Source organism: Balaenoptera acutorostrata, chromosome 1 (genome assembly GCF_949987535.1).
Source record: "Balaenoptera acutorostrata chromosome 1, mBalAcu1.1, whole genome shotgun sequence".
Lineage (NCBI taxonomy): Eukaryota > Metazoa > Chordata > Mammalia > Artiodactyla > Balaenopteridae > Balaenoptera > Balaenoptera acutorostrata.
The window spans coordinates 56,852,020-56,877,363 of record NC_080064.1 but is presented as its reverse complement, the minus strand read 5'-3'; the positions used below and the strand labels follow the sequence as shown (position 1 = coordinate 56,877,363).

Sequence of the window (25,344 nt, the reverse complement as noted above, 5' to 3'; positions counted from 1 at the left end):
AGGTTGAGAAATTCTGACTAACCCTACATAGGAGTGTTATATTATGTACGTCTTTATTTTCACACTGTAGGTCTCTACAGTGCCAAGTCAATTGTCTCTGCTCTATTTAGCTTTTCCAGAGGCTTGGAGATAATTTTGTTGTTTAGATTTCCAGATGCAGAATTATTAACAACATGAGCTACATTTAGTATGCATTATACGTAAACAAAAAAAAAACACCTTGATTTGGTTTTTTGATCTCTCCTTGGTTACGGAGAGATTCCTTGCTTGCTTTAACTAACTCAACAGTATTATCTGCCATTTGATATTTTATCTACTTAACAAAAATAAGTTGTACTTTTTCCATTTTAAAGACAATTTAGAAGACTACAAGAAATATATTTTAAGGTTAAAAAGTTCCCTCATTACACTTTTATTTTATTTTTAGGGGATAGAAAATAATTGGGGACTTATTAGTTTGGTCCTAATTTTATTACTAATATAAAATGATAATGTGTGCTCAGAATCACATCCATAAGACATCTATTTCACACAGGTTTCAGAGAATAGAACCATTTTGTTCAATACAGTTAAGTAAGAGGTAATGCTTGGAACATTAAAATACTTACCTATTTGTTGAAAAACTAAAGAATTTACTGTTGAAACAAATGCCTTCCCTTCAATGTTGTCTGCATGTACAGAGCAGTTTTTATCTTCCTCGCTCCAAAAGCAACAGTGGAAAGTTGTTTTGGATGATAAGTTAGATAAGTAGGTACCACTTGAATTAAGTTTAGTTTCAACAACTGCCTCATAATGTCCACTCAAATTTGAAGTGTTCTTTGAGATTCCAGCAGGCAAGAGGAAGTCATATGTTGTATTTGGTGGCATGCAAGACAACTTAAATTTCCAGGGAGTAATTGGATATGCCAAGTTAAATGCAGTTATCACATAAATAAATTCTGTTAGGACATTTAAAAGACACACAGAAAAGCAATTAATCATTTTGACTAGACATAAATAGGAAGTATCTAAGATTAAGCCATGTAGTGCTCAATAGTAATTACTTAACTTTCTAAGTGCTCAATCAGTGCCTAATGCATAGCTCTGTGCTTCCACTGAACAAAGTGTTACACTTAAAAGGGTGCATTTATTTATAGAGGTAACTTCACTCTTTAGCACCCCTTTTTGGAAATTCACACTTCATTTTCCTCATTAATCTAACATCTCATATTTATATTTTAATGATAGGAAATTATAGTTAAATATTCCAATTTCCTTTTCTAAAAAATAAATTATTCTAATGAACTTCCAGCATAAATGGTATCTGGATGTGCAATTATATAAGCAAACATTAACGTGCTGTTTTAATATTTCTTAATGAGAATAACACCAAAATGTTAACACTACTTTCACTGAGTGCTTTTAGAAAGGGTTTGTCTTCAACATCAGGACAGCTGGATGATTTCCTGAATCTGCCCATGGTTCTCCAGATATACGACATCATATAAGACATGTCCTTAATGCATTCTCCAATAATTGATGCACAATGACAGACTTCTTACAGGAAACGTCCACTGCTGATTAAAGACAATTTATCACTTTTTAGACACATAAAATTAAGAACAATTTTATAATCCTGTACCCCCCGCAAAAATCCTCAAAAGTGATACTTGTTTTTTAATGAGTAGTTGCTTGATAATAAAATAATGAATTCTCCATAATTCTTTCTTTTATAAGTTACCCTAACTATCCAACAGCTGTGTTTCCTCATATACAAAGTAATGAAGAATGAAAATTCTAAGAATTTTTCATGGATTTGTATAGAATGAGACTTCTGAAGGATTATGGTAAACGTAAACATGTAAGAAAATAGAAATTTTTTAAAAAATTCACAAAAGTATTGTTCTAAGTTACAAAAGTAATACATGTAAAAATATTCAAATATACAAGTAATGACTGTTAACAATTTGGTTTCTAGAACTTTCTATTAATGTTAATTAATATAAACATGTACCAGATGCAAAAATTAAGGCAAAAATGATTAACACGACTAGTATTATTTTTCCCACACTGATAACAATTAGGTATTATAACATCACCAAAAGTGAATCCTCACTGCAACTATGTTCCTTTGGACTTCAATCCTTCTAACATTTATTTCTGAAATTAGAACTCACTAAAAAGAGAACTGGGTATTTCTTTCATTTTACAAAACCATGAATATGTATTGGTACTAATTAAAAGCATTGTATTTTCTAGCTGCACATGGAAGATTCGGTTGGCTGAACTGAAATTAGCCTAAAATCCTCAAAGAAGTATTTAAAACTTAAAATGTAATAATGAATGTCTTAGACATAGTAACTACTGAATCAGTTTAATTAAAAGATGATTCTATTTTGTTTACATGCTTCCTTTGCAAATGATATTTCTTTCCCTCCAAAGAGGGAAATATATTCATCTGAAGGCATATGTTATCATGTTATCATATGACATCTGTTATCATCCTATCATATGTTATATATCAAGGCCCCAGACCTCTTCCAATTCACAAAACTTGACCAAACCACAAACCTTTAGGAAAGCCAATGTGAAACATTAGCATGGAGCCTAATAAAAATTAGATAGAGAATGTAAGAGAGAATGTTACCACTCTTTGATAGCCCTCTGTGGTCTAGTTTTTCTGAAATCTGTAACAGTGGAATTATCCTGGATATTTTCAGTAAATATATATATGGCTAAAATGACAAAGAACAGTATATATAACAAGGAAAGCTCCAAGAGCACTTTTAAAGATTGGAAGTTTGGGATTGACATGTACACACTGCTATATTTAAAACAGATAACCAACAAGGACCTACTGTACAGCACAGGGAACTCTGCTCAATACTCTGAAATAATCTAAATGGAAAAAGAATTTGAAAAAGAATAGATACATGTATATGTATAACTGAATCTCTTTGCTGTACACCTGAAACTAACACATCATTGTTAATCAACTATACTCCAATATAAAATAAAAATTTAAAAAAGAAAAAGATTAGAGTAGCCAAAAAGATGCCCAGAACTAGCTGACACACAGGTAATGGTTGCTAGAGAAAATAGGTTTTCTTAAAGATAGCTTGACTTTAATTTCAAAAACTTGGAACACAGTCTAAATAGATGATTTGAGTTAAAAAAAAAATCAAAACATCTCTAGAATGCTGTAAGAAACAACTGAGAATAGTACAATGCAGAGGTTAAGGGCACTGACCCTCTGAGCAGTGGAAAATTTGCATATAACTTATAGTTGGCCCTCCCTATACACGGTTCCTCTGTATACACAGTTCTTCTGCATCTGCAGATTCAACTAACCTTGGATCGTGCAGTACTGCAGTATTTACTACTGAAAAAAATCTGAGTATAAGTGGACCTGCGAAAACCCATGCTCTTCGAGGGTCAACTATATACTCAAAAGTCACTGGCATTGTGTGACTACTTTCCAACAGAAGCCTGCTATGCTTCACAGAAATTTAAAACACAAGATTCTAAAAAAATGTCTATTAAGCTTTCTCTCGAGGATATTCGAGAGATAGGAATAGGTAGGAGGAAGACTAGTATACATTTAATTTTTTTTTTTCTCAAACATCTTTATTGAAGTATAATTGCCTTACAATAGTGTGTTAGCATCTGCTTTATAACAAAGTGAATCAGTTATACATATACAATATGTTCCCATTTCTCTTCCCTCTTGCATCTCCCTCCCTCCCACCCTCCCCATCCCACCCCTCTAGGTGGTCACAAAGCACCGAGCTGATCTCCCTGTGCTATGCGGCTGCTTCCCACTAGCTATCTATTTTACATTTGGTAGTGTATATATGTCCATGACACTCTCTTACCCTGTCACATCTCACCCCACCCCCTCCCCATATCCTCAAGTCCATTCTCTAGTAGGTCTGTGTCTTTATTCCTGTCTTGCCACTAGGTTCTTCATGGCCTTTTTTTTTTTTTTTCTCCCTTAGATTCCATATATATGTGTTAGCATACTGTATTTGTTTTTCTCTTTCTGACTTACTTCACTCTGTATGACAGACTCTAACTCCATCCACCTCATTACAAATACCTCCATTTCATTTCTTTTTATGGCTGAGTAATATTCCATTGTATATATGTGCCACATCTTCTTTATCCATTCATCTGTCGATGGACACTTAGGTTGCTTCCATGTCCTGGCTATTGTAAATAGAGCTGCAATGAACATTTTGGTACATGACTCTTTTTGACCTATGGTTTTCTCAGGGTATATGCCCAGTAGTGGGATTGCTGGGTCGTATGGTAGTTCTATTTGTAGTTTTTTAAGGAACCTCCATACTGTTCTCCATAGTGGCTGTATCAATTTACATTCCCACCAACAGTGCAAGAGTGTTCCCTTTCCTCCACACCCTCTCCAGCATTTACTGTTTCTAGATTTTTTGATGATGGCCATTCTGACCGGTGTGAGATGATATCTCATTGTAGTTTTGATTTGCATTTCTCTAATGATTAATGATGTTGAGCATTCTTTCATGTGTCTGTAGGCCATCTGTATATCTTCTTTGGAGAAATGTCTATTTAGATCTTCTGCCCATTTTTGGATTGGGTTGTTCGTTTTTTTGTTATTGAGCTGCATGAGCTGCTTGTAAATCTTGGAGATTAATCCTTTGTCAGTTGCTTCATTTGCAAATATTTTCTCCCATTCTGAGGGTTGTCTTTTGGTCTTGTTTATGGTTTCCTTTGCTGTGCAAAAGCTTTTCAGTTTCATTAGGTCCCATTTGTTTATTTGTGTTCTTATTTCCATTTCTCTGGGAGCTGGGTCAAAAAGAATCTTGCTGTGATGTATGTCATAGAGTGTTCTGCCTATGTTTTCCTCTAAGAGTTTGATAGTGTCTGCCCTTACACTTAGGTCTTTAATCCATTTTGAGTTTATTTTTGTGCATGGTGTCAGGGAGTGTTCTAATTTCATACTTTTACATGTTCCTGTCCAATTTTCCCAGCACCACTTATTGAAGAGGCTGTCTTTTCTCCACTGTATATGCTTGCCTCCTTTATCAAAGATAAGTTGACCATATGTGTGTGGGTTTATCTCTGGGCTTTCTATCCTGTTCCATTGATCTATATTTCTGTTTTTGTGCCAATACCAAACTGTCTTGATTACTGAAGCTTTGTAATATAGTCTGAAGTCAGGGAGCCTGATTCCCCCAGCTCCATTTTTCGTTCTCAAGATTGCTTTGGCTATTCGGGGTCTTTTGTGTTTCCATACAAATTGTGAAATTTTTTGTTCTAGTTCTGTGAAAAATGCCAGTGGTAGTTTGATAGGGATTGCATTGAATCTGTAGATTGCTTTGGGTAGTAGAGACATTTTCACAATGTTGATTCTTCCAATCCAGGAACATGGTATATCTCTCCATCTATTTGTATCATCTTTAATTTCTTTCATCAGTGTCTTATAATTTTCTGCATACAGGTCTTTTGTCTCCTTAGGTAGGTTTATTCCTAGATATTTTATTCTTTTTGTTGCAATGGTAAATGGGAGTGTTTTCTTAATTTCACTTTCAGATTTTTCGTCATTAGTGTATAGAAATGCAAGAGATTTCTGTGCATTAATTTTGTATCCTGCTACTTTACCAAATTCATTGATTAGCTCTAGGAGTTTTCTGGTAGCCTCTTTAGGATTCTCTATGTATAGTATCATGTCGTCTGCAAATAGTGACAGCTTTACTTCTTCTTTTCCGATTTGGATTCCTTTTATTTCTTTGTCTTCTCTGATTGCTGTGGCTAACACTTCCAAAACTATGTTGAATAATAGTGGTGAGAGTGGGCAACCTTGTCTTGTTCCTGATCTTAGTGGAAATGGTTTCAGTTTTTCACCATTGAGGACAATGTTGGCTGTGGGTTTGTCATATATGGCCTTTATTATGTTGAGGAAAGTTCCCTCTATGCCTACTTTCTGCAGGGCTTTTATCATAAATGGGTGTTGAATTTTGTCAAAAGCTTTCTCTGCATCTATTGAGATGATCATATGGTTTTTCTCCTTCAATTTGTTAATATGGTGTATCACATTGATTGATTTGCGTATATTGAAGAATCCTTGCATTCCTGGGATAAACCCCACTTGATCATGGTGTATGATCCTTTTAATGTGCTGTTGGATTCTGTTTGCTAGTATTTTGTTGAGGATTTTTGCATCTATGTTCATCAGTGATATTGGCCTGTAGTTTTCCTTCTTTGTGACATCTTTGTCTGGTTTTGGTATCAGGGTGATGGTGGCCTCGTAGAATGAGTTTGGGAGTGTTCCTCCCTCTGCAATATTTTGGAAGAGTTTGAGAAGGATAGGTGTTAGCTCTTCTCTAAATGTTTGATAGAATTCGCCTGTGAAGCCATCTGGTCCTGGGCTTTTGTTTGTTGGAAGGTTTTTAATCACAGTTTCAATTTCAGTGCTTGTGATTGGTCTGTTCATATTTTCTATTTCTTCCTGGTTCAGTCTCAGCAGTTTGTGCATTTCTAAGAATCTGTCCATTTCTTCCAGGTTGTCCATTTTATTGGCATATAGTTGCTTGTAGTAATCTCTCATGATCTTTTGTATTTCTGCAGTGTCAGTGGTTACTTCTCCTTTTTCATTTCTAATTCTATTGATCTGAGTCTTCTCCCTTTTTCCCTTGATGAGTCTGGCTAATGGTTTATCAATTTTGTTTATCTTCTCAAAGAACCAGCTTTTAGTTTCATTGATTTTTGCTATTGTTTCCTTCATTTCTTTTTCATTTATTTCTGACCTGATCTTTATAATTTCTTTCCTTCTGCTGGCTTTGGGGTTTTTTTGTTCTTCTTTCTCTAATTGCTTTAGGTGCAAGGTTAGGTTGTTTATTCGAGATGTTTCCTGTTTCTTGAGGTAGGCTTGTATTGCTATAAACTTCCCTCTTAGCACTGCTTTTGCTGTGTCCCATAGGTTTTGGGTCGTCGTGTCTCCATTGTCATTTGTTTCTAGGTATTTTTTGATTTCCCCTTTGATTTCTTCAGTAATCACTTCGTTATTAAGTAATGTATTGTGTAGCCTCCATGTGTTTGTATTTTTTACAGATCTTTTCCTGTAATTGATATCTAGTCTCATAGCGTTGTGGTCGGAAAAGATACTTGATACGATTTCAATTTTCTTAAATTGACCTAGGCTTGATTTGTGACCCAAGATATGATCTATCCTGGAGAATGTTCCATGAGCACTTGAGAAAAATGTGTATTCTGTTGTTTTTGGGTGGAATGTCCTATAAATATCAATTAAGTCCATATTGTTTAATGTATCATTTAAAGCTTGTGTTTCCTTATTTATCTTCATTTTGGATGATCTGTCCATTGGTGAAAGTGGGGTGTTAAAGTCCCCTACTATGATTGTGTTGCTGTCAATTTCCCCTTTCATGGCTGTTAGTATTTGCCTTATGTATTGAGGTGCTCCTATGTTGGGTGCATAAATATTTACAATTGTTATACCTTCCTCTTGGATCGATCCCTTGATCATTATATAGTGTCCTTCTTTGTCTCTTGTAAAAGTCTTTATTTTAAAGTCTATTTTGTCTGATATGAGAATTGCTACTCCAGCTTTCTTTTGATTTCCATTTGCATGGAATATCTTTTTCCATCCCCTCACTTTCAGTCTGTATGTGTCCCTAGGTCTGAAGTGGGTCTCTTGTAGACAGCATATGTATGGGTCTTGTTTTTGTATCCATTCAGCCAGCCTGTGTCTTTTGGTGGGAGCATTTAATCCATTTACATTCAAGGTAATTATCGATATGTATGTTCCTATTCCCATTTTCTTAAATGTATTGGGTTTGTTATTGTAGGTGTTTTCCTTCTCTTGTGTTTCTTGCCTAGAGAAGTTCCTTTAGCATTTGTTGTAAAGCTGGTTTGGTGGTGCTGAACTCTCTCAGCTTTTGCTTGTCTGTAAAGGTTTTAATTTCTCCATCGAATCTGAATGAGATCCTTGCTGGGTAGAGTAATCTTGGTTGTAGGTTTTTCTCCTTCATGACTTTAAGTATATCCTGCCACTCCCTTCTGGCTTGCAGAGTTTCTGCTGAGAGATCAGATGTTAACCTTATGGGGATTCCCTTGTGTGTTATTTGTTTTTTTTCCCTTGCTGCCTTTAATATGTTTTCCTTATATTTAATTTTTGACAGTTTGATTAATATGTGTCTTGGCGTGTTCCTCCTTGGGTTTATCCTGTATGGGACTCTCTGTGCTTCCAGGACTTGATTAACTATTTCCTTTCCCATATTAGGGAAGTTTTCAACTATAATCTCTTCAAAAATTTTCTCAGTCCCTTTCTTTTTCTCTTCTTCTTCTGGTACCCCTATAATTCGAATGTTGGCACGTTTAATGTTGTCCCAGAGGTCCCTGAGACTGTCCTCAGTTCTTTTCATTCTTTTTTCTTTATCCTGCTCTGTAGTAGTTATTTCCACCATTTTATCTTCCAGGTCACTTATCCTTTCTTCTGCCTCAGTTATTCTACTATTGATCCCATCTAGAGTATTTTTAATTTCATTTATTGTGTTTTTCATCATTGCTTGGTTCCTCTTTAGTTCTTCTACATCCTTGTTAAATGTTTCTTGCATTTTGTCTATTCTATTTCCAAGATTTTGGATCATCCTTACTATCATTATTCTGAATTCTTTTTCAGGTAGACTACCTATTTCCTCTTCATTTGTTAAGTCCAGTGTGTTTTGAGCCTGCTCCTTCATCTGCTGTGTGTTTTTCTGTCGTCTCATTTTGCCTATCTTACTGTGTTTGGGGTCTCCTTTTCACAGGCTGCAGGTTCGTAGTTCCCGTTGTTTTTGGTATCTGTCCCCAGTGGCTAAGGTTGGTTCAGTGGGTTGTGTAGGCTTCCTGGTGGAGGGAACTAGTGCCTGAGTTCTGGTGGATGAGGCTAGATCTTGTCTTTCTGGTGGGCACGTCCACGTCTGGTGGTGTATTTTGGGGTGTCTGTGGCCTTATTTTGATTTTAGGCAGCCTCTCTGCTAATGGATGGGGTTGTGTTCCTGTCTAGCTAGTTGTTTGGCATAGGGTGTCCAGCACTGTAGCTTGCTGGTCGTTGAGTGAAGCTGGGTCTTGATGTTGAGATGGAGATCTCTGGGAGATTTTTGCCGTTTGGTATTACGTGGAGCTGGGAGCTCTCTTGTGGACCAGTGTTCTGAAGTTGGCTCTCCCACCTCAGAGGCACGGCCCTGATGCCTGGCTGGAGCACCAAGAGCCTTTCGTCCACACGGCTCAGAGTAAAAGGGAGAAAAAATAGAAAGAAAGAAAGAAAGAGGCTATAATATAGTGAAGTAAAATAAAGCTATTGTAAAGCAAAGCTATACAGACAAAATCTCCCCCAGAAGCATATACATATACACTCACAAAAAAAAGGAAAAGGGGAAAAATTAATATCTCCTGCTCCCAGAGTCCCCCTCCTGAATTTGGGATGATTCGTTGTCTGTTCAGGTGTTCAGCAGATGCAGGCACATCAAGTTGTTTGTGGAGCTTTAATCCGCTGCTTCTGAGGCTGCTGGGAGAGATTTCCCCTTCTCTTCCCTGTTCGCACAGCTCCTGGGGTTCAGCTTTGGATTTGGACCCGCCTCTGCGTGTAGGTCGCCTGAGGGCGTCTGTTCCCCGCCCAGACAGGACGGGGTTAAAGGAGCAGCTGCTTCGGGGGCTCTGGCTCACCCAGGCCGCGGGGAGGGAGCGGTACGGAGGAGGCGGGGCGAGCCTGCGGCGGCCGAGGCCGGCGTGACGTTGCACCAGCTCGAGGCGCGCAGTGCGTTCTCCCGGGGATGTTGTCCCCGGATCCCGGGACCCCGGCAGTGGCGGGCTGCACAGGCTCCCGGGAGGGGAGGTGTGGAGAGTGACCTGTGCTCACACACAGGCTTTTTGGAGGCAGCAGCAGCAGCCCCAGCGTCTCACGCCCGTCTCTGGGGTCCGCGCTGATCGCCGTGGCTCGCGCCCTTCTCTGGAGCTCGTTTAGGCGGCGCTCTGAATCCCCTCTCCTTGCGCGCAGCGAAACAAAGAGGCAAGAAAAAGTCTCTTGCCTCTTCGGCAGCTGCAGACCTTTTCCCAGTCTCCCTCCCGGCTAGCTGTGGTGCGCCAACCCCTTCAGGCTGTGTTCACGCCGCCAGCCCCAGTCCTCTCCCTGCGATCCGACCACAGCCCGAGCCTCAGCTCCCAGCCCCGCCCGCCCCGGCGGGGGAGCAGACAAGCCTCTCGGGCTGGTGAGCGCCGCTCGGCGCCGAGCCTCTGTGCAGGAGTCTCTCCGATTTTCCCTCTGCGCCCCTGTTGCTGTGGGATCCGCGCTGATAGCCGCGGCTCGCGCCCTTCTCTGGAGTTCGTTTAGGCGGGCTCTGAATCCCCTCTCCTTGCCCGCCGCGAAACAAAGAGGCAAGAAAAAGTCTCTTGCCTCTTCGGCAGCCACAGACTTTTTCCCGGACTCCCTCCGGGCTAGCTGTGGTGCGCTAACCCCTTCAGGCTGTGTTCACGCCGCCAGCCCCAGTCCTCTCCCTGCGATCCGACCGAAGCCCGAGCCTCAGCTCCCAGCCCATTTAATTTTTGAAAGCATTCTTCTGGTGATAGTCAAGGTGGGAATTCCCAAGGTATACACCATCCCTTGATAATATCCCCTTATAACATTATCTTGTCATTGTTTACCAGAGTCATAATGGGGAATACCATTTAAAATGACATTTCCTTTCCATTTTAGAACAAATCTGTTATTCTGTATGGTAGCCATTTATTTTAAATATTATCACCAAGTAAACTGCTCCTGGATACAGACAATTAAAGTTTTGACTATCATCTGATATACGTATTCATAATTTAATAATGCTACATTTGCTAAATAAAATTAAAATATTTAAATGTCATGATATCTTGTTTCCAAGTATGTATAAGGGTGTTAATGTGTATGTATAAATATTCTGCACTGTAAAAGAAAACCAAGTTAGAAAATAAATGATGGGCAAGGAGAAAAAATTTGCAAAGTGTAATAAATTCTTAGCGCTTGTGATGGTTAATGTTATGTGTCAACTTCACTAGGCCCACAGGGTGCTCAGACATTTGGTCAAATGTTAATCTGGGTGTGTCTGTGAGGCTGTTCCTGGATGAACCAGTAAACTGAGCAAAGCAGATGCCCTCCCTGATGTGGGTGGGCCTCATCCAATCAATTGAAGACCTAAATAGAACAAAAATGACTCGGTAAGAGGGAACTCCTCCTGTTTGACAGGCTTGAACTGGGACATCAGTCTTTTCCTTCCTTTGGACTCAAACTGAAACTTTACTCTTCCTGGGTCCCAAACCTGCCATTATTTGGACAGGAACTTACACCATCAGCTCTCCTGGGTCTCCAGCTTGCCAACTGCAAATCTTGGGACTTCTCAGCCTCCATAATCATGTGAGCCAATTCCTTGTAATAAACCTCATCTTAGATATATACAAATCCTATTGGTTCTGCTTCTCCGGAGAACTTTGACTAATACAGATCTAAATATCTACATTTTAGAAATTTCTAAAAATCAATTGAGACAAAATCCAACAACAAAATAGTCAAAGTATGTGAATTAGAAAATCACATAAAAAAATGGAAATGGTCACTAAACAGTACTCAATCTCACAAATAACCAAATAAATAAAATTAAAGTGAGATGTTGTATTTTGCTTTGACAGGGCAAAAAGGTAAAAGAATGATAACATGCATCTTTGGCAGGAATGCAATGGAATACCACTCATATACTCATGTTGGGACTGCAAAAGGCACAGAGCTTTGTGGAGAAGATTTCACAGTATCTATCAAATTCAAACATGTGCTTACTACTCAACACAGAAATTCCTCTTTAGGAATTAATCTGTAGAAATACTCTTCCAAATACACAAAGATATATGTATACGAATTTCAATGTAGCATTATCTGTTATGGAAAAAGAAATGTCTATCAATGGGAATTGTTCAAATAAATTTATAATTTAAGGCACATTCATACAGTTCATTGTCATGCAACCATTAAACAAGTAAATCAGTAAACACTGGCAAGAATAGTTGCGATGATAAATTGAAAAGCTGTTAAGTGGAAAAAAGAAAAATGCAGAATGTATAGACCAGTTCTATTTTTGCAACTAGAGATATGAATGTGTGTGTGTGTGTGTGTGTGTGTGTGTGTGTGTGTGTGTGTGTGTGTTATGTTCCTGGGAGGATACACATCACATTGTTTCCAGGAGGTTGGGAAGAGTTTTCATTTTCACACTTATACGTTTGTTTGGTTTGCATTTTTAATCATTAGCAAGAGAATTCCTAACTGGAAACGGGAAATTTGATTAGCCATTAAAGGAAACAGCATCTCTAAGGGCAAAATCTCTACCTCATATATGGATACTTAAAAAGCAAATAACTTACCCCAATGTAACAAAGCCACACAGAATTTTTGACAACTCATCTTACTTCAGAGAAGTGCGCCTGAAAAACAGTAAATCTAAAACAAATACACACGCACATAAAAAAACTGACATATACACAAGCCGTCTGTGGAAAAATATAAAAGGAAAAGGATTATAATTAAGAATTCTTTAAATTGTAATCCTCTATAATACTCTGGATCAGTATCAGTGTTTAACATTAACGTAAAACTGTAAGTTATAGATTCATTCCTATGCACATGCTATTTTACATAGTTAAAATATAAGCAATACATTCATACATGGCTTAATCAAAAAAATGGCAATGTTCCTTTATGACATGACAAATCAGGACAGGTATCACAGATGAGATTGAATTTTTAACTAAACAAAAGTGCTCACAATGTTAATTAAATATGTACAGCTGATCTAACATTATAAGTATCACACGCTTCATTTTTTGTGTGTGCTCAGTTCTTAAATTTCTCTTATTTCCTAAAGCCTTTATCTTTACTATGATACTACAAAGCCAAATGATTATAGCATAGGTAATGCACTGCACATTTATTTCCAATAAAGACGAGGAAATTTTCCCATATGCTTTTGGAAACCCCCGTTCATTTGCAAATGAGGTAATATTCATTCACATTGGCGAGTTATCAGTAATTGAAGGAAAGTCTGATGGCTTCATATATGCAGATGATAGGGATGACTTCAGAGACAAACTTCCCCATGAGTTCTACTCAATTTGAATATTTTATGAATAAGATTATTTGTACTACTATGTTAACATATTGGGCTTAGATTTGTAAGGGAACACTAAAGGCTTTTGATGTCCGAGTCTTTTTCATTATCTCATATTTGGAATTCAGTTCACTATATGAAAATTAATCTGAGGTAAAACGCCCTGAATTAAGCGTCGGGAATGTTGGGTGCCAATCAAGGCTCTTTGACTAATCAGCTATAGGACTTGGGACATCACCACTCTAGACCTCAGGTTCCTCATCTACAAATCAGACTGAAGGACGATCTCTACAATCCCTTTCAGAGCTGCCTATGATTCTGGGGAGACTTTGGTTTAAAACAGTGATCACAGCTTGAGCACAAAGAATATTATAAAGTATTGAGTGAGAAACATGTCTCATAAGTCATATTTGAGAACTGGTAGCATGTGATGAGCAAACAGAAAAACGTGTTTGTTTAGTTCACAACTTACATGACTCTTAGGAAAAAGATGGACGAGTGTGACCATTTTGTAGTCTCGTAAATTTGTTTGTCAGACTGAGTTTTTCACCAGGATTTTGGTTCTTTACACAGTTGACATCAGAATGTATCTTTAGGGTTTCTAGAAATCGGTTCAGTGTGCAATCTTAATTATCTAATGGTATTAAATGTGTGCAAAGTCCTCCCAGTTTTTTTATGCTACTTGTTTCTGATACAACATTATCTCATAAAACCAACCCAAGGTCAATTTCATAATCAGGATGTGTCATAAATGCAACATATCACTAGACTAAGTGTTTCGACTGAACTGACTAGTGACTAAGTAATTCAGTCCAACAACTGATTTGACTCACTGTTAACTCAACTGATCTACTGAGTCAAGTGGATCAACAATACATCATATTGTTCTTCCTTACATAAGACAATCATTCTTTTATTTAATGTTCCAGGCAAAACACAAACTACTCTTAGGTTTGAATTCTTGCAATCAGGTTTCACTCTTCTATAACAGAGTAACAATCACAAGTGTAAAGAGGGCATAGCCGTAACATTGAAGAGACTGTGAAAGGTGGTATTTACATAGACACAAAGAAAGAAATATTTATATCCACCCTAAATTGTACCAGAAAGGAATATAAGAGGAGGTTTATAAAAACGTAAATAATAGGGAAAAAATGACATATCTTAAAACTGTGAGGAAAAAAATCAAGCAAAGGGAAAGTTAATGGTAAGATGACCAAATTGAGTATAATATACAAAAGGCCATTAATTGAAATTCACTTCCTACAGATGAGCTTTTAATTTGTTTTAAGCTTTTTTTTAAATTCAGAGAACTTAAAGTGAAACCAACAGTTTAGGGGGAAAGTACGAATAATCTAGAAAAATAATCTAACACTAAGAACAGAAAGAAATTTTGCCTGAGTAACTTCATAAGATAACAAGTAACATCCTCATAGGTATCCTAACAGCACCGAGTTTCACGGGAATTTAAAAATTCAGTCATTTCTCACTCCCTCCACTGCCAACACCCTGCTCCAAGCCACGATCATCTCTTCCCTGGACAATCAGAAGGGCCTCCTAACTGGTCTCCTGGCTGCAGCCCTTGCTCCCCAATTCAATCTGTTTCCAATGCAGCAGCCAGAATGGTCTTGTTAACATATGGGTCAGCCCATGTCTCTTTTCCAAAACACTGCAGTGCTCACCTTTTCACTCAGAGTAAAAGTCCCAGTCCTCTGCAACACTACAAGGTCCTGGATCTCTAGTGCCCCTCTGACCTCATCAACTGTTGCTCTCCCCTTTGCTCAAGTCACCTTCTCAGAGGAGCCTTCCCTGAACAGCCTACCTAAAATTCCAACACCTTCCCCACCCCGTCATGTCATATCTGCTGTTCTGTTTACTTTTGTTCTCCTTATTACTTAACACTATCTAACATGAATATGGTTCATTATTTTTCTTGCTTATTTTCTAACTCTTCCTGCTAGAATGTAAACTCCTCTAGACCAAGGGATTTTTTTACTGTGTCCTTTTCATGCTATCCTTCCCACATAGAAGTCTGCCTCTCATACAGAAGGTGCTCCATATATAGTAACTGAATGAATGAGTGAAGAAATGAATAAATGAGTGTCAAGATAAGACTCTTTCTTGAAATATCCTTTGAAATAGACTGGTGGTATCACACCAAGACAAAATTGAATAAAAGCAATCTTTAAAAGAGGCATTCTAATATCATCCAGATACAGCTCTTTGAGAAACTGTCGTAATATCAGAGAGAATTTCAGAATGGTGATTCCTATTTTTGGATCATTGACCTTGTTGAGAATTTGGTGAGAGCAATGTACCAATGGGAGGAGGAGGCACATATACCTAAAATTAAGGCTATAATTTCAAGGGGTTAATAAACGCTCTGAAATTTATCCAAAGCTCCCAGATTAAGAATTCCTAATGTAGATAAACGAAGTGCACATCCCTCTATAATTATAGCTCCATGAATTGAGTCATTGAAAGACATCAAGTTATGAGGAGCTTGAGATAATACGGCCTAACATTTCTCCTGGAATGTAATCATTCTACATTGATAGTTAAAAGGAGTAATGTGTCTTCTCTGAAATATCTGAAGAAATCTTTAGTAAACTATACGAAGATTCACCCATAGTCTGATCTAAACGACACATCCACTATATCTGGATGTACAAGCACTAATTCAATTTGCATAATATACCAAACATAGTAAAGCATATTAAACATATCACTAACTAATTCTTCAGTTATTACTAAACTTAAAACAAAAGGAAAAATAATAATCTGTATTCTACATAAATTATCATTTTATCAGACTTTAATATCTATTGTAGAGAACTTATGTGTTATTTTTATGTATCAAATTCTACTTATATATAAACAGAATAGTCTCAATTAGTGTTTGAATGAGTCTTTGGGCAGAAAAGAAATTAACTACAATTTTCTCCAATGATCTCAAAAAGTCTCTAGATTTGTAGAAAATTTTACAAGTAAGAAAAGCAATTCTGGCAATACTGTTGTTTTGATGAACAAACTCAATGAGCTCCATCTGCCACTAATTTTTGCTTTTACTTTCTGCTAGAGAAGCTGCCATGTATCTTTCACCTAAATAACAACATTTAAGCATTTTATTTAAATATAAATGAAAAACACTCTTAGAGTATCAAAATTTAGCAAATATAGCCTGGTCTATTTCTAGTAACCTCATTATTTTAAGTATGTTTACTTTTATTTCTTCACTTAGGATGGAAATTGGTCATGTTATTCCCATTAAGTAGCTGTTATAGACTTAAATTAGTTTTTTAATTAAACAATAAATTTCTTCCTTCATCCTGGTATAAGCATTTGTCTCTTTGAAAACATAATTTCGAGCTCTTTAATTCCTGATATGACTCTAATTGTGTGTTCTTGTTGCAAATTAATTCCTTGAAATTAGAGTAATAAGTTATGATTTATTGACCTAGGTACCAAAGTCAACACAGTTGAGTCAAAATAGGCATCTTACCGATATACAAAGTAACTTAAAATCTGTACATAAATCAACTCATTTAAATATTAGTTGAATACTTGGTAAAATGTAAGTTATTACATGGGGTGCTACAAATACAGAAATTAAGAAGAAATCATCATTTACTTTAAGAAATAATATTATTTTTTAATTTTTATTTTATACTGACATTATTTTATTATTTTACATGTCAAAGTACTATAATTCCAGTATGAATAAAGTGCCATGGGACTTCAGATTCAAGATGGCAAACTAAACAAACTGATCTTCTTTTCCTCCTGAGATGCCTTTAGAATTATAGTAAAGTCAATCCACTTAGAACAGAAAGAATGACAGGACCAGCAGCAAAAAAGAGATTTAAACAAACTTCTGGAAGATGAAACAAAGACTAACAAAGTAGAATGAAGGAAGGAACTACCTAGGACATTTGGGTAAGGCTCTGTCATCAATGAGGAAACAAACTTGCTTGGGGGAACCCTGGATGTTGGATAGTTTGGTCTCTATATGTAATGTTTGACTTCTTTATCCTCTCATAAACAACAAAATCTAGCTCCCTGTAACTGTCAGTGGAGTGGTTTACAAACAACCAAAATCAACTCTGGCTAGTTTAAGTAGTGCCAACTGAAAACTGTCACTTGCTATCTGGAATGAAGTCATTAGCCACTGTAGTCGCTGACCTTCAACACACCCTGAAGTGAGTTCAGGGTGGAGATCAGGAATGAGGTACTCTGCGCTCTGGGAAAACCTGGCAGAACAGGCCTTCAGATAGTTAGATATTTTCAGAAGACTTTATGAGCCCAATTTCTTGCATCTTCTCACATCTAGAAAAGCACAGTCATTAACGGAGATATCTGATCCTCGTGACTAGCAGCTACCCTCTGCCAAAATGTGTGCTTGACTGCACATATCCCCTTCACCAAAATCACATATATACTGCCCCCCCCACACACCTCTTCAGAGCAGTTTCTTAGAGCTGTCTGAGAGGCTCTCTCCCGGGCTATAGTCTTCATTTTGCCCCAAATAAAACTTAACTTACAACTCTCACATTGTGCATTTTTTTTAGTCAACGGTAGAAAAGGAACTTACTAAAGATTACTGGGTACCTCACAGAACCTCAGTGAGGACAAGAGAACCCAGCCAGTAAAGCACACAGTCAAGAACCATACCCAATATCTAATGTAGAATTGCTCTAGAAAAGACAGCCCTGACACCACAACAGGACACTGTATGCTATGACTAAAACCATAGTGCCTACTACCTCTGAGTTCTTCTGAGCTCATCTGCCCCTTCATGTCCCACACTTCTCATCTAAAATCTGGCATGAATGCCTCTAAGTGGTAAAACCTAATTCACAATCTACCTTCAGATAGCCAGAAAACTTGGTAAAATATGGATCTATAATATGGGGAATTCCCCAAACACAAACAAAATATTCAAAGGTGTCAAATGGCCAAAGAGAATAAATAATTGTCCTTTATACTCCTATATGATAAAGGGGGGGAAATACAAGTTATCAGGAGAAATTGGGCCTCTAGTATAGGCTTGGCACCAACATGGTAAAGACCTTATACATCCTGATACTTAAGGGGATAAGCCTCCAGCATAAATGGCAGCTCCTTACTCAAGTGCCTAAAATGAAGCCTGTCAGATGGCAAACAATGCCCATACACACAGAATTCACATTCTTCTTATTTCTTCACGTAAAGCCACCCTGAATGGAGACATGAGCTAAGACATGAAGAAAGTCTTCAGCATAATGGAAAAATTTTGTAAAAAGAAAGATAGAAAAAGAAAACCTACCACAGGGGACACAGAGATAAATCAGAGAAAAAAAAGTAGCTTTAACAAATGTTAATGAGGATGTGTCAAAAGACTTTGCACCCATAAACTCAAAGATTTTTCTGACAAAGGAATATCAGAGGAAGAAAGAGCTTTGGGGGAAAAAAAAAAGGAATAGTTGAGAAAAATTTTTTCCAATGGAAAGGTTAGAAAACACATTTGCATAATTAATTCCTCCCCAAGGTGGGGGGGAGGGGAATAAAGTCAAGTGATTCATATCCAACCAATAGCATTTACAGAAAAAAAGAATAAAGAGAAAATGATCAGCGAAATAATATAAGAAAATTTCCCAGGGCTGATAAGAGACATAAGTCTTCAAACTGAAAAAAAAAAAAAAAAAGTCTACCAAGTTCCAAGAAAGAGGAATGGAAAAAAATCCATTCCTAAACATATCATTAAGAAATTGCAGAAGAGTAAAGAAGAAGAGAAGATAGGAAGAGTTTCCAGAGAGAAAAAAATCACTAAAGGAATGATAAACAGAATTAAAACAAATGTTTCATCTCAAAACACTGAATTCTAGAAAACAATCCAGTAATGACTGATGAAAAATCATTTATAGTTTAAAATTCTATTAGCTAATCAAGCAAGTATCAGAGCAAAACAAATATATTTTTAATAATGCAATGATTTAGAAAATTTATATCCCGTGAATCTCTTTCTCAGAGGTAATTTTATGATGTATTCCAGCAAAATGAGGAATAAACCAAGAAAGAGGGATTCAGGGACTCAGGAACCAGGAAAGCTTGACTACAACCCAGTTGATGACTCTGCAGACTTGAGAATGACCTGTCCAGATAGCAGATGGGGTACAGATGACCGCTGAAAGGAAATGGCCAAGAAAAAGGTGAGGACAGAAGGCAACTTAATGCATAATATGATTCTGAAGCTGCAAAACTTTGAAAATAAAACAAACAAAAAACCAGAATAACACGAGGGAAAAAAGGAAGCCCTAGTTCAAAATTGAAGCCACTAGTCCAAATAAGAATATGCATTCAATAAGCTTAAAAAAGAAGAATGAAATGGATTCCAAAAAATAAAGGGAATGAGTAAAAAACTTAAAATTAAAGACATAATGAACAAGGCTCACATATCTTCTCCCAATAAGAAAAAATTCAGGGCTTCCCTGGTGGCGCAGTGGTTGAGAATCTGCCTGCTAATGCAGGGGACACGGGTTCGAGCCCTGGTCTGGGAAGATCCCACATGCCACGGAGCAGCTGGGCCCGTGAGCCACAACTACTGAGCCTGCGCGTCTGGAGCCTGTGCCCCGCAACGGGAGGGGCCGCGATAGTGAAAGGCCCGCGCACCGTGATGAAGAGCGGTCCCCGCACCGCGATGAAGAGTGGCCCCCACTTGCCGTAACCAGAGAAAGCCCTCACACGAACCGAAGACCCAACACAGCCAAAAATAAATAAATAAATAAATAAATAAAGTAGCTATTAAAAAAAAAAAAAGTTTAAAAAAAAAAAATTCAGCTAACTGGGAAAAGCCTTATTAAAAAGTCCTGATCTAAATATGAATTGAAATAAAATATGGCACAATTTTGAGCAAATGCTGGAATTAAAAAATCCATTTGAAAGAAGAAAGAATCCCCTTAACCTTGATTCTAGGAACATTCTCCTTTGGGTGGCTGAGAAGTCATATTGAATGAAATAATCCTAGAACTCTTCCTGGTTCTGCAATGAGTAATACTTACAAAGTCACAATAACATTAATGCTGCTATTTATTTATTTTTCAACTTTTTGGCCTAACCAATGGACAAAAATGAAAAATTTAATTACAAATATTAAGCATAACATATTATCAATATTCTCACTGTACAGCTGTCAAAATTGGAGTGGTATAATTATAAAAGGAGAGATGGTGAGAAGGCAAAGGGTGAAATATCCCAACCTCATAAAGTAGGGAGTCAAGAGAAACCATCTGTAGTGAATGGAACAAGAAATGGTCGTGGAATTATAAACGGAACCAATAAAAGAGGTCAGAAAATTAATATAATTATATGTAGAGGAGGGTCAGAGAAAGAAGATGAAATTAGTAAGCTAAATTCTTTCCTACTATGGTACTTGTTTAAAGTTGATAAATGAAAATAAAAGGGAAAAAAGTCAATATAAGCATATTATATAGCCCTACAGAGGTAGCCAAAGGAGGAAACAAACCCAGAAATGATTAAAGTTAGTTGTTCTCAAAGTCAGGAATAAAAAAGTGAAGGGAGTGGGGCAAGGTGCCACTGTGTTTTATTACAGTAGGCTTTTGTAACCATGTGCATGGATTCTTTTCATGCAAAATTATTATTTTGTCCTTTTAATTAAATTAAGTGCTAATGGATTTCAAAGAAAGTAGCTACTAACAAAGTCCTAGGAGCTAATTAAAGGTTCACAGAAATGACATATTAGTTGAACTCCAAGAAGTACAATACAAAGGGAGAGAGTAGTATTGTATTTCCTCTATTCTAAGATTCACAATATTTTAACACCTCTGACACCAGGATCCTTGTTAAAATCGATGTCATCTTACAACCACTGATGGCCTGGTAGCAGCTGTGATCTCGTTGTCATTGACTGCATACACAGAAACCTGGGGTGCTTTTCTAATGACAGACTGGACAATTTTAATCCATCAATATTTCAGTTAACAAACTATTTAAAGACCATTTGAGGAAGGAAGGAATATGAGCCCTGTGTGCTATCTGAAAACCTTCTGTGGACATCTTTTGCTAAGATCAATATAGAGCCAGCATAAAATTTGCAAAATGGACTAACTTAAAAGAAAATCGCGGAGATTGATTCAAGATGGTGGAGTAGAAGGACGTGCTCTCACTCCCTCCTGCGAGAACACCGGAATCACAACTAACTGCTGAACAATCATCGACAAGAAGACACTGGAACTCACCAAAAAAGATACCCCACATCCAAAGACAAAGGAGAAGCCACAATGAGACGGTAGGAGGGGCACAATCACAATAAAATCAAGTCCCATAACCGCTGGGTGGGTGACCCACAAACTGGAGAACAATTATACCACAGAAGTCCACCCACTGGAGTGAAGGTTCTGAGCCCCACATCAGGCTTCTTAACCTGGGGGTCTGGCAACGAGAGGAGGAATTCCAAGAGAATCAGACTTTGAAGGCTAGTGGGATTTGATTGCAGGGCTTCGACAGGACTGGGGGAAACAGAGACTCCACTCTTGGAGGGCACACACAAAGTAGTGTGCACATCAGGACCCAGGGGAAGGAGCAGTGACCCCATAGGAGACCAAACCAGATCTACCTGCTAGTGTTGGAGGGTCTCCTGCAGAGGAAGGGAGTGGCTATGTCTCACCATGAGGACAAGGACACTGGCAGCAGAAGTTCTGGGAAGTACTCCTTGGCGTGAGCCCTCTCGGAGTCAGCAATTAGCCCCACCAAAGAGCCTGGGTAGGCTCCAGTGTTGGGTCGCCTCAGGCCAAACAACCAACAGGGAGGGAACCCAGCCCCACCCATCAGCAGTCAAGTGGATTAAAGTTTTACTGAGCTCTGTTCACCAGAGCAACAGCCAGCTCTACCCAGCACCAGTCCCTCCCATCAGGAAACTTTCACAAGCCCTGTAAATAGACTCATCCACCAGAGGGCAGAGAGCAAAAGCAAGAAGAACTACAATCATGCAGCCTGTGGAACAAAAACCACACTCACAGAAAGATAGAAAAGATGAAAAGGCAGAGGGCTATGTACCAGATGGAGGAACAAGATAAAACCCCAGAAAAACAACTAAATGAAGTGCAGACAGGCAACCTTCCAGAACAAGAATTCAGAATAATGATAGTGAACATGATCCAGGACCTCAGAAACAGAAGGGAGGCAAAGATCGAGAAGATGCAAGAAATGTTTAACAAAGACTAGAAGAATGAAAGAACAAACAAACATAGATGAACAATACAATAACTGAAATGAAAAATACACTAGAAGGAATCAATAGCAGAATAACTGAGGCAGAAGAATGGATAAGTGACCTGGAGGACAGAATGGTGGAATTCACTGCTGTGGAACAGAATAAAGAAAAAGGAATGAAAAGAAATGAAGACAGCCTAAGAGACCTCTGGGATAACATTAAACGCAACAACATTCGCATTATAGGGGTCCCAGAAGGACAAGAGAGAGAGAAAGGACCCGAGAAAATATTTGAAGAGATTATAGTCAAAAACTTCCCTAACATGGGAAAGGAAATAGCCACCCAAGTCCAGGAAGCATAGAGAGTCCCATACAGGATAAACCCAAGGAGAAACACGCTGAGACACATAGTAATCAAACTGGCAAAAATTAAAGACAAAGAAAAATTATTGAAAGCAGCAAGGGAAAAACGACAAATAACATATAAGGGAACTCCCATAAGGTTAACAGCAGATTTCTCAGCAGAAACTCTACAAGCCAGAAGGAAATGGCATGATATAATTAAAATGATGAAAGGGAAGAACCTACAATCAAGATTACTCTACCTGGCAAGGATCTCATTCAGATTTGATGAAGAAATCAAAAGCTTTACAGACAACCAAAAGCTAAGAGAATTCAGCACCACCAAACCAGCTTTACAACAAATGCTAAAGGAACTTCTCTAACTGGGAAACAAAAGAGAAGAAAAGGACCTACAAAAACAAACCCAAAACAATTAAGAAAATGGTCATAGGAAAATACATATCAATAATTACTTTAAACGTGAATGGATTAAATGCTCCAACCAAAAGGCACAGGCTTGCTGAATGGATACAAAAACAAGACTCATATATATGCTGTCTACAAGAGACCCACTTCAGACCTAGGGACACATACAGACTGAAAGTGAGGGGATGGAAAAAGATATTCCATGCAAATGGAAATCAAAAGAAAGCTGGAGTAGCAATACTCCAATCAGATAAAATAGACTTCAAAAGAAAGAATGTTACAAGAGACAAGGAAGGACACTACATAATGATCAAGGGATCAATCCAAGAAGAAGATATAACAATTATAAATATATATGCACCCAACATAGGAGCACCTCAATACATAAGGCAACTGCTAACAGCTATAAAAGATGAAATCGACACTAACACAATAATAGTGGGGAACTTTAACATCTCACTTACACCGATGGACAGATCTTCCAAACAGAAAATTAATACGGAAACACAAGCCTTAAATGACACAATAGACCAGATAGATTTAAATGATATTTATAGGACATTCCATCCAAAAACAGCAGATTACACTTTCTTCTTAAGTGCACACGGAACATTCTCCAGGATAGATCACATCTACGGTCACAAATCAAGCCTCAGTAAATTTAAGAAAATTGAAATCATATCAAGCATCTTTTCTGACCACAACGCTATGAGATTAGAAATGAATTACAGGGAAAAAAACGTAAAAAAGACAAACACATGGAGGCTAAACAATACGTTACTAAATAACCAAGAGATCACTGAAGAAATCAAAGAGGAAATCAAAAAATACCTAGAAACAAATAACAATAAAAACACGATCCAAAACCTATGGGATGCAGCAAAAGCAGTTCTAAGAGGGAAGATTATAGCTATACAAGCCTACCTCAAGAAACAAGAAAAATCCCAAATAAACAATCTAACCTTACACCTAAAGGAACTAGAGAAAGAAGAACAAACAAAACCCAAAGTTAGCAGAAGGAAAGAAATCATAAAGATCAGAGCAGAAATAAATGAAATAGAAACAAAGGAAACAATAGCAAAGATCAATAAAACTAAAAACTGCTTCTTTGAGAAGATAAACAAAATTGATAAACCATTACGAGACTCATCAAGAAAAAGAGGGAGAGGACTCACATCAATAAAATTAGAAATGAAAAAGGAGAAGTTACAACGGACACTGCAGAAATACAAAGCATCCCAAGAGACTACTACAATCAACTCTATGCCAATAAACTGGACAACCTGGAAGAAATGGACAAATTCTTAGAAAGGTATAACCTTCCAAGACTTAACCAGTAAGAAACAGAAAATATGAACAGACCAATCACAAGTAATGAAATTGAAACTGTGATTAAAAATCTTCCAACAAACAAAAGTCCAGGAACAGAGGGCTTCACAGGTAAATTCTATCAAACATTTAGAGAAGAGCTAACACCCATCCTTCTCAAACTCTTCCAAAAAATTGCAGAGGTGAACACTCCCAAACTCATTCTACGAGGCCACCATCACCCTGATACCAAAACCAGACAAAGATACTACAAAAAAAGAAAATTACAGACCAATATCACTTATAAATATAGATGCAAAAATCCTCAACAAAACACTGGCAAACAGAATCCAACAACATATTAAAAGGATCATACACCATGATCAAGTGGGATTTATCCCAGGGATGCAAGGATTCTTCAATATATGCAAATCAATCAATGTGATACACCATATTAACAAATTGAAGATGAAAAACCATATGATCATCTCAATAGATGCCAAAAAGCTTTTGACAAAATTCAACACCCATTTATGATAAAAACTCTCCAGAAAGTGGGCATACAGGGAACTACCTCAACATAAGAAAGGCCATATATGACAAACCCACAGCAAACATCATTCTCAATGGTGAAAAACTGAAAGCATTTCCTCTAAGATCAGGAACAAGACAAGGATGTCCACTCTCACCACTATTATTCAACATAGTTCTGGAAGTCCTAGCCACGGCAATCAGAAAAGAAAAAGAAATAAAAGGAATACAAATTGGAAAAGAAGAGGTAAAACTGTCACTGTCTGCAGATGACATGATACTATACATAGAGAATCCTAAAGATGCCACCAGAAAACTACTAGAGCTAATCAATGAATTTGGTAAAGTTTCAGGATACAAAATTAATGCACAGAAATCTCTGGCATTCCTATAT

The 25,344-nt window shown here is 37.5% G+C and overlaps 1 protein-coding gene across 5 annotated transcripts in view; it reads right to left on the bottom strand.

Annotated features, from left to right (window-relative positions):
• The window catches only part of LEPR (leptin receptor), a 102,441-nt gene that overhangs the window by 63,097 nt on the left and 14,000 nt on the right, over positions 1 to 25,344 (bottom strand). For 2 of the 5 annotated variants that reach the window (XM_057530598.1, XM_057530618.1), the window contains exons 3-5: positions 12,394 to 12,519; positions 1,387 to 1,556; positions 609 to 938 (exon numbers count right to left, since the gene is read on the bottom strand). In XM_057530598.1, coding sequence (XP_057386581.1) covers positions 609 to 938; positions 1,387 to 1,492 — 436 coding nt within the window. In that variant the 5' untranslated portion in view covers positions 1,493 to 1,556; positions 12,394 to 12,519. The remainder of the gene's footprint in view (positions 1 to 608; positions 939 to 1,386; positions 1,557 to 12,393; positions 12,520 to 25,344) is intronic. The other 3 variants (XM_057530602.1, XM_057530609.1, XM_057530606.1) reach the window with 3 other exon arrangements.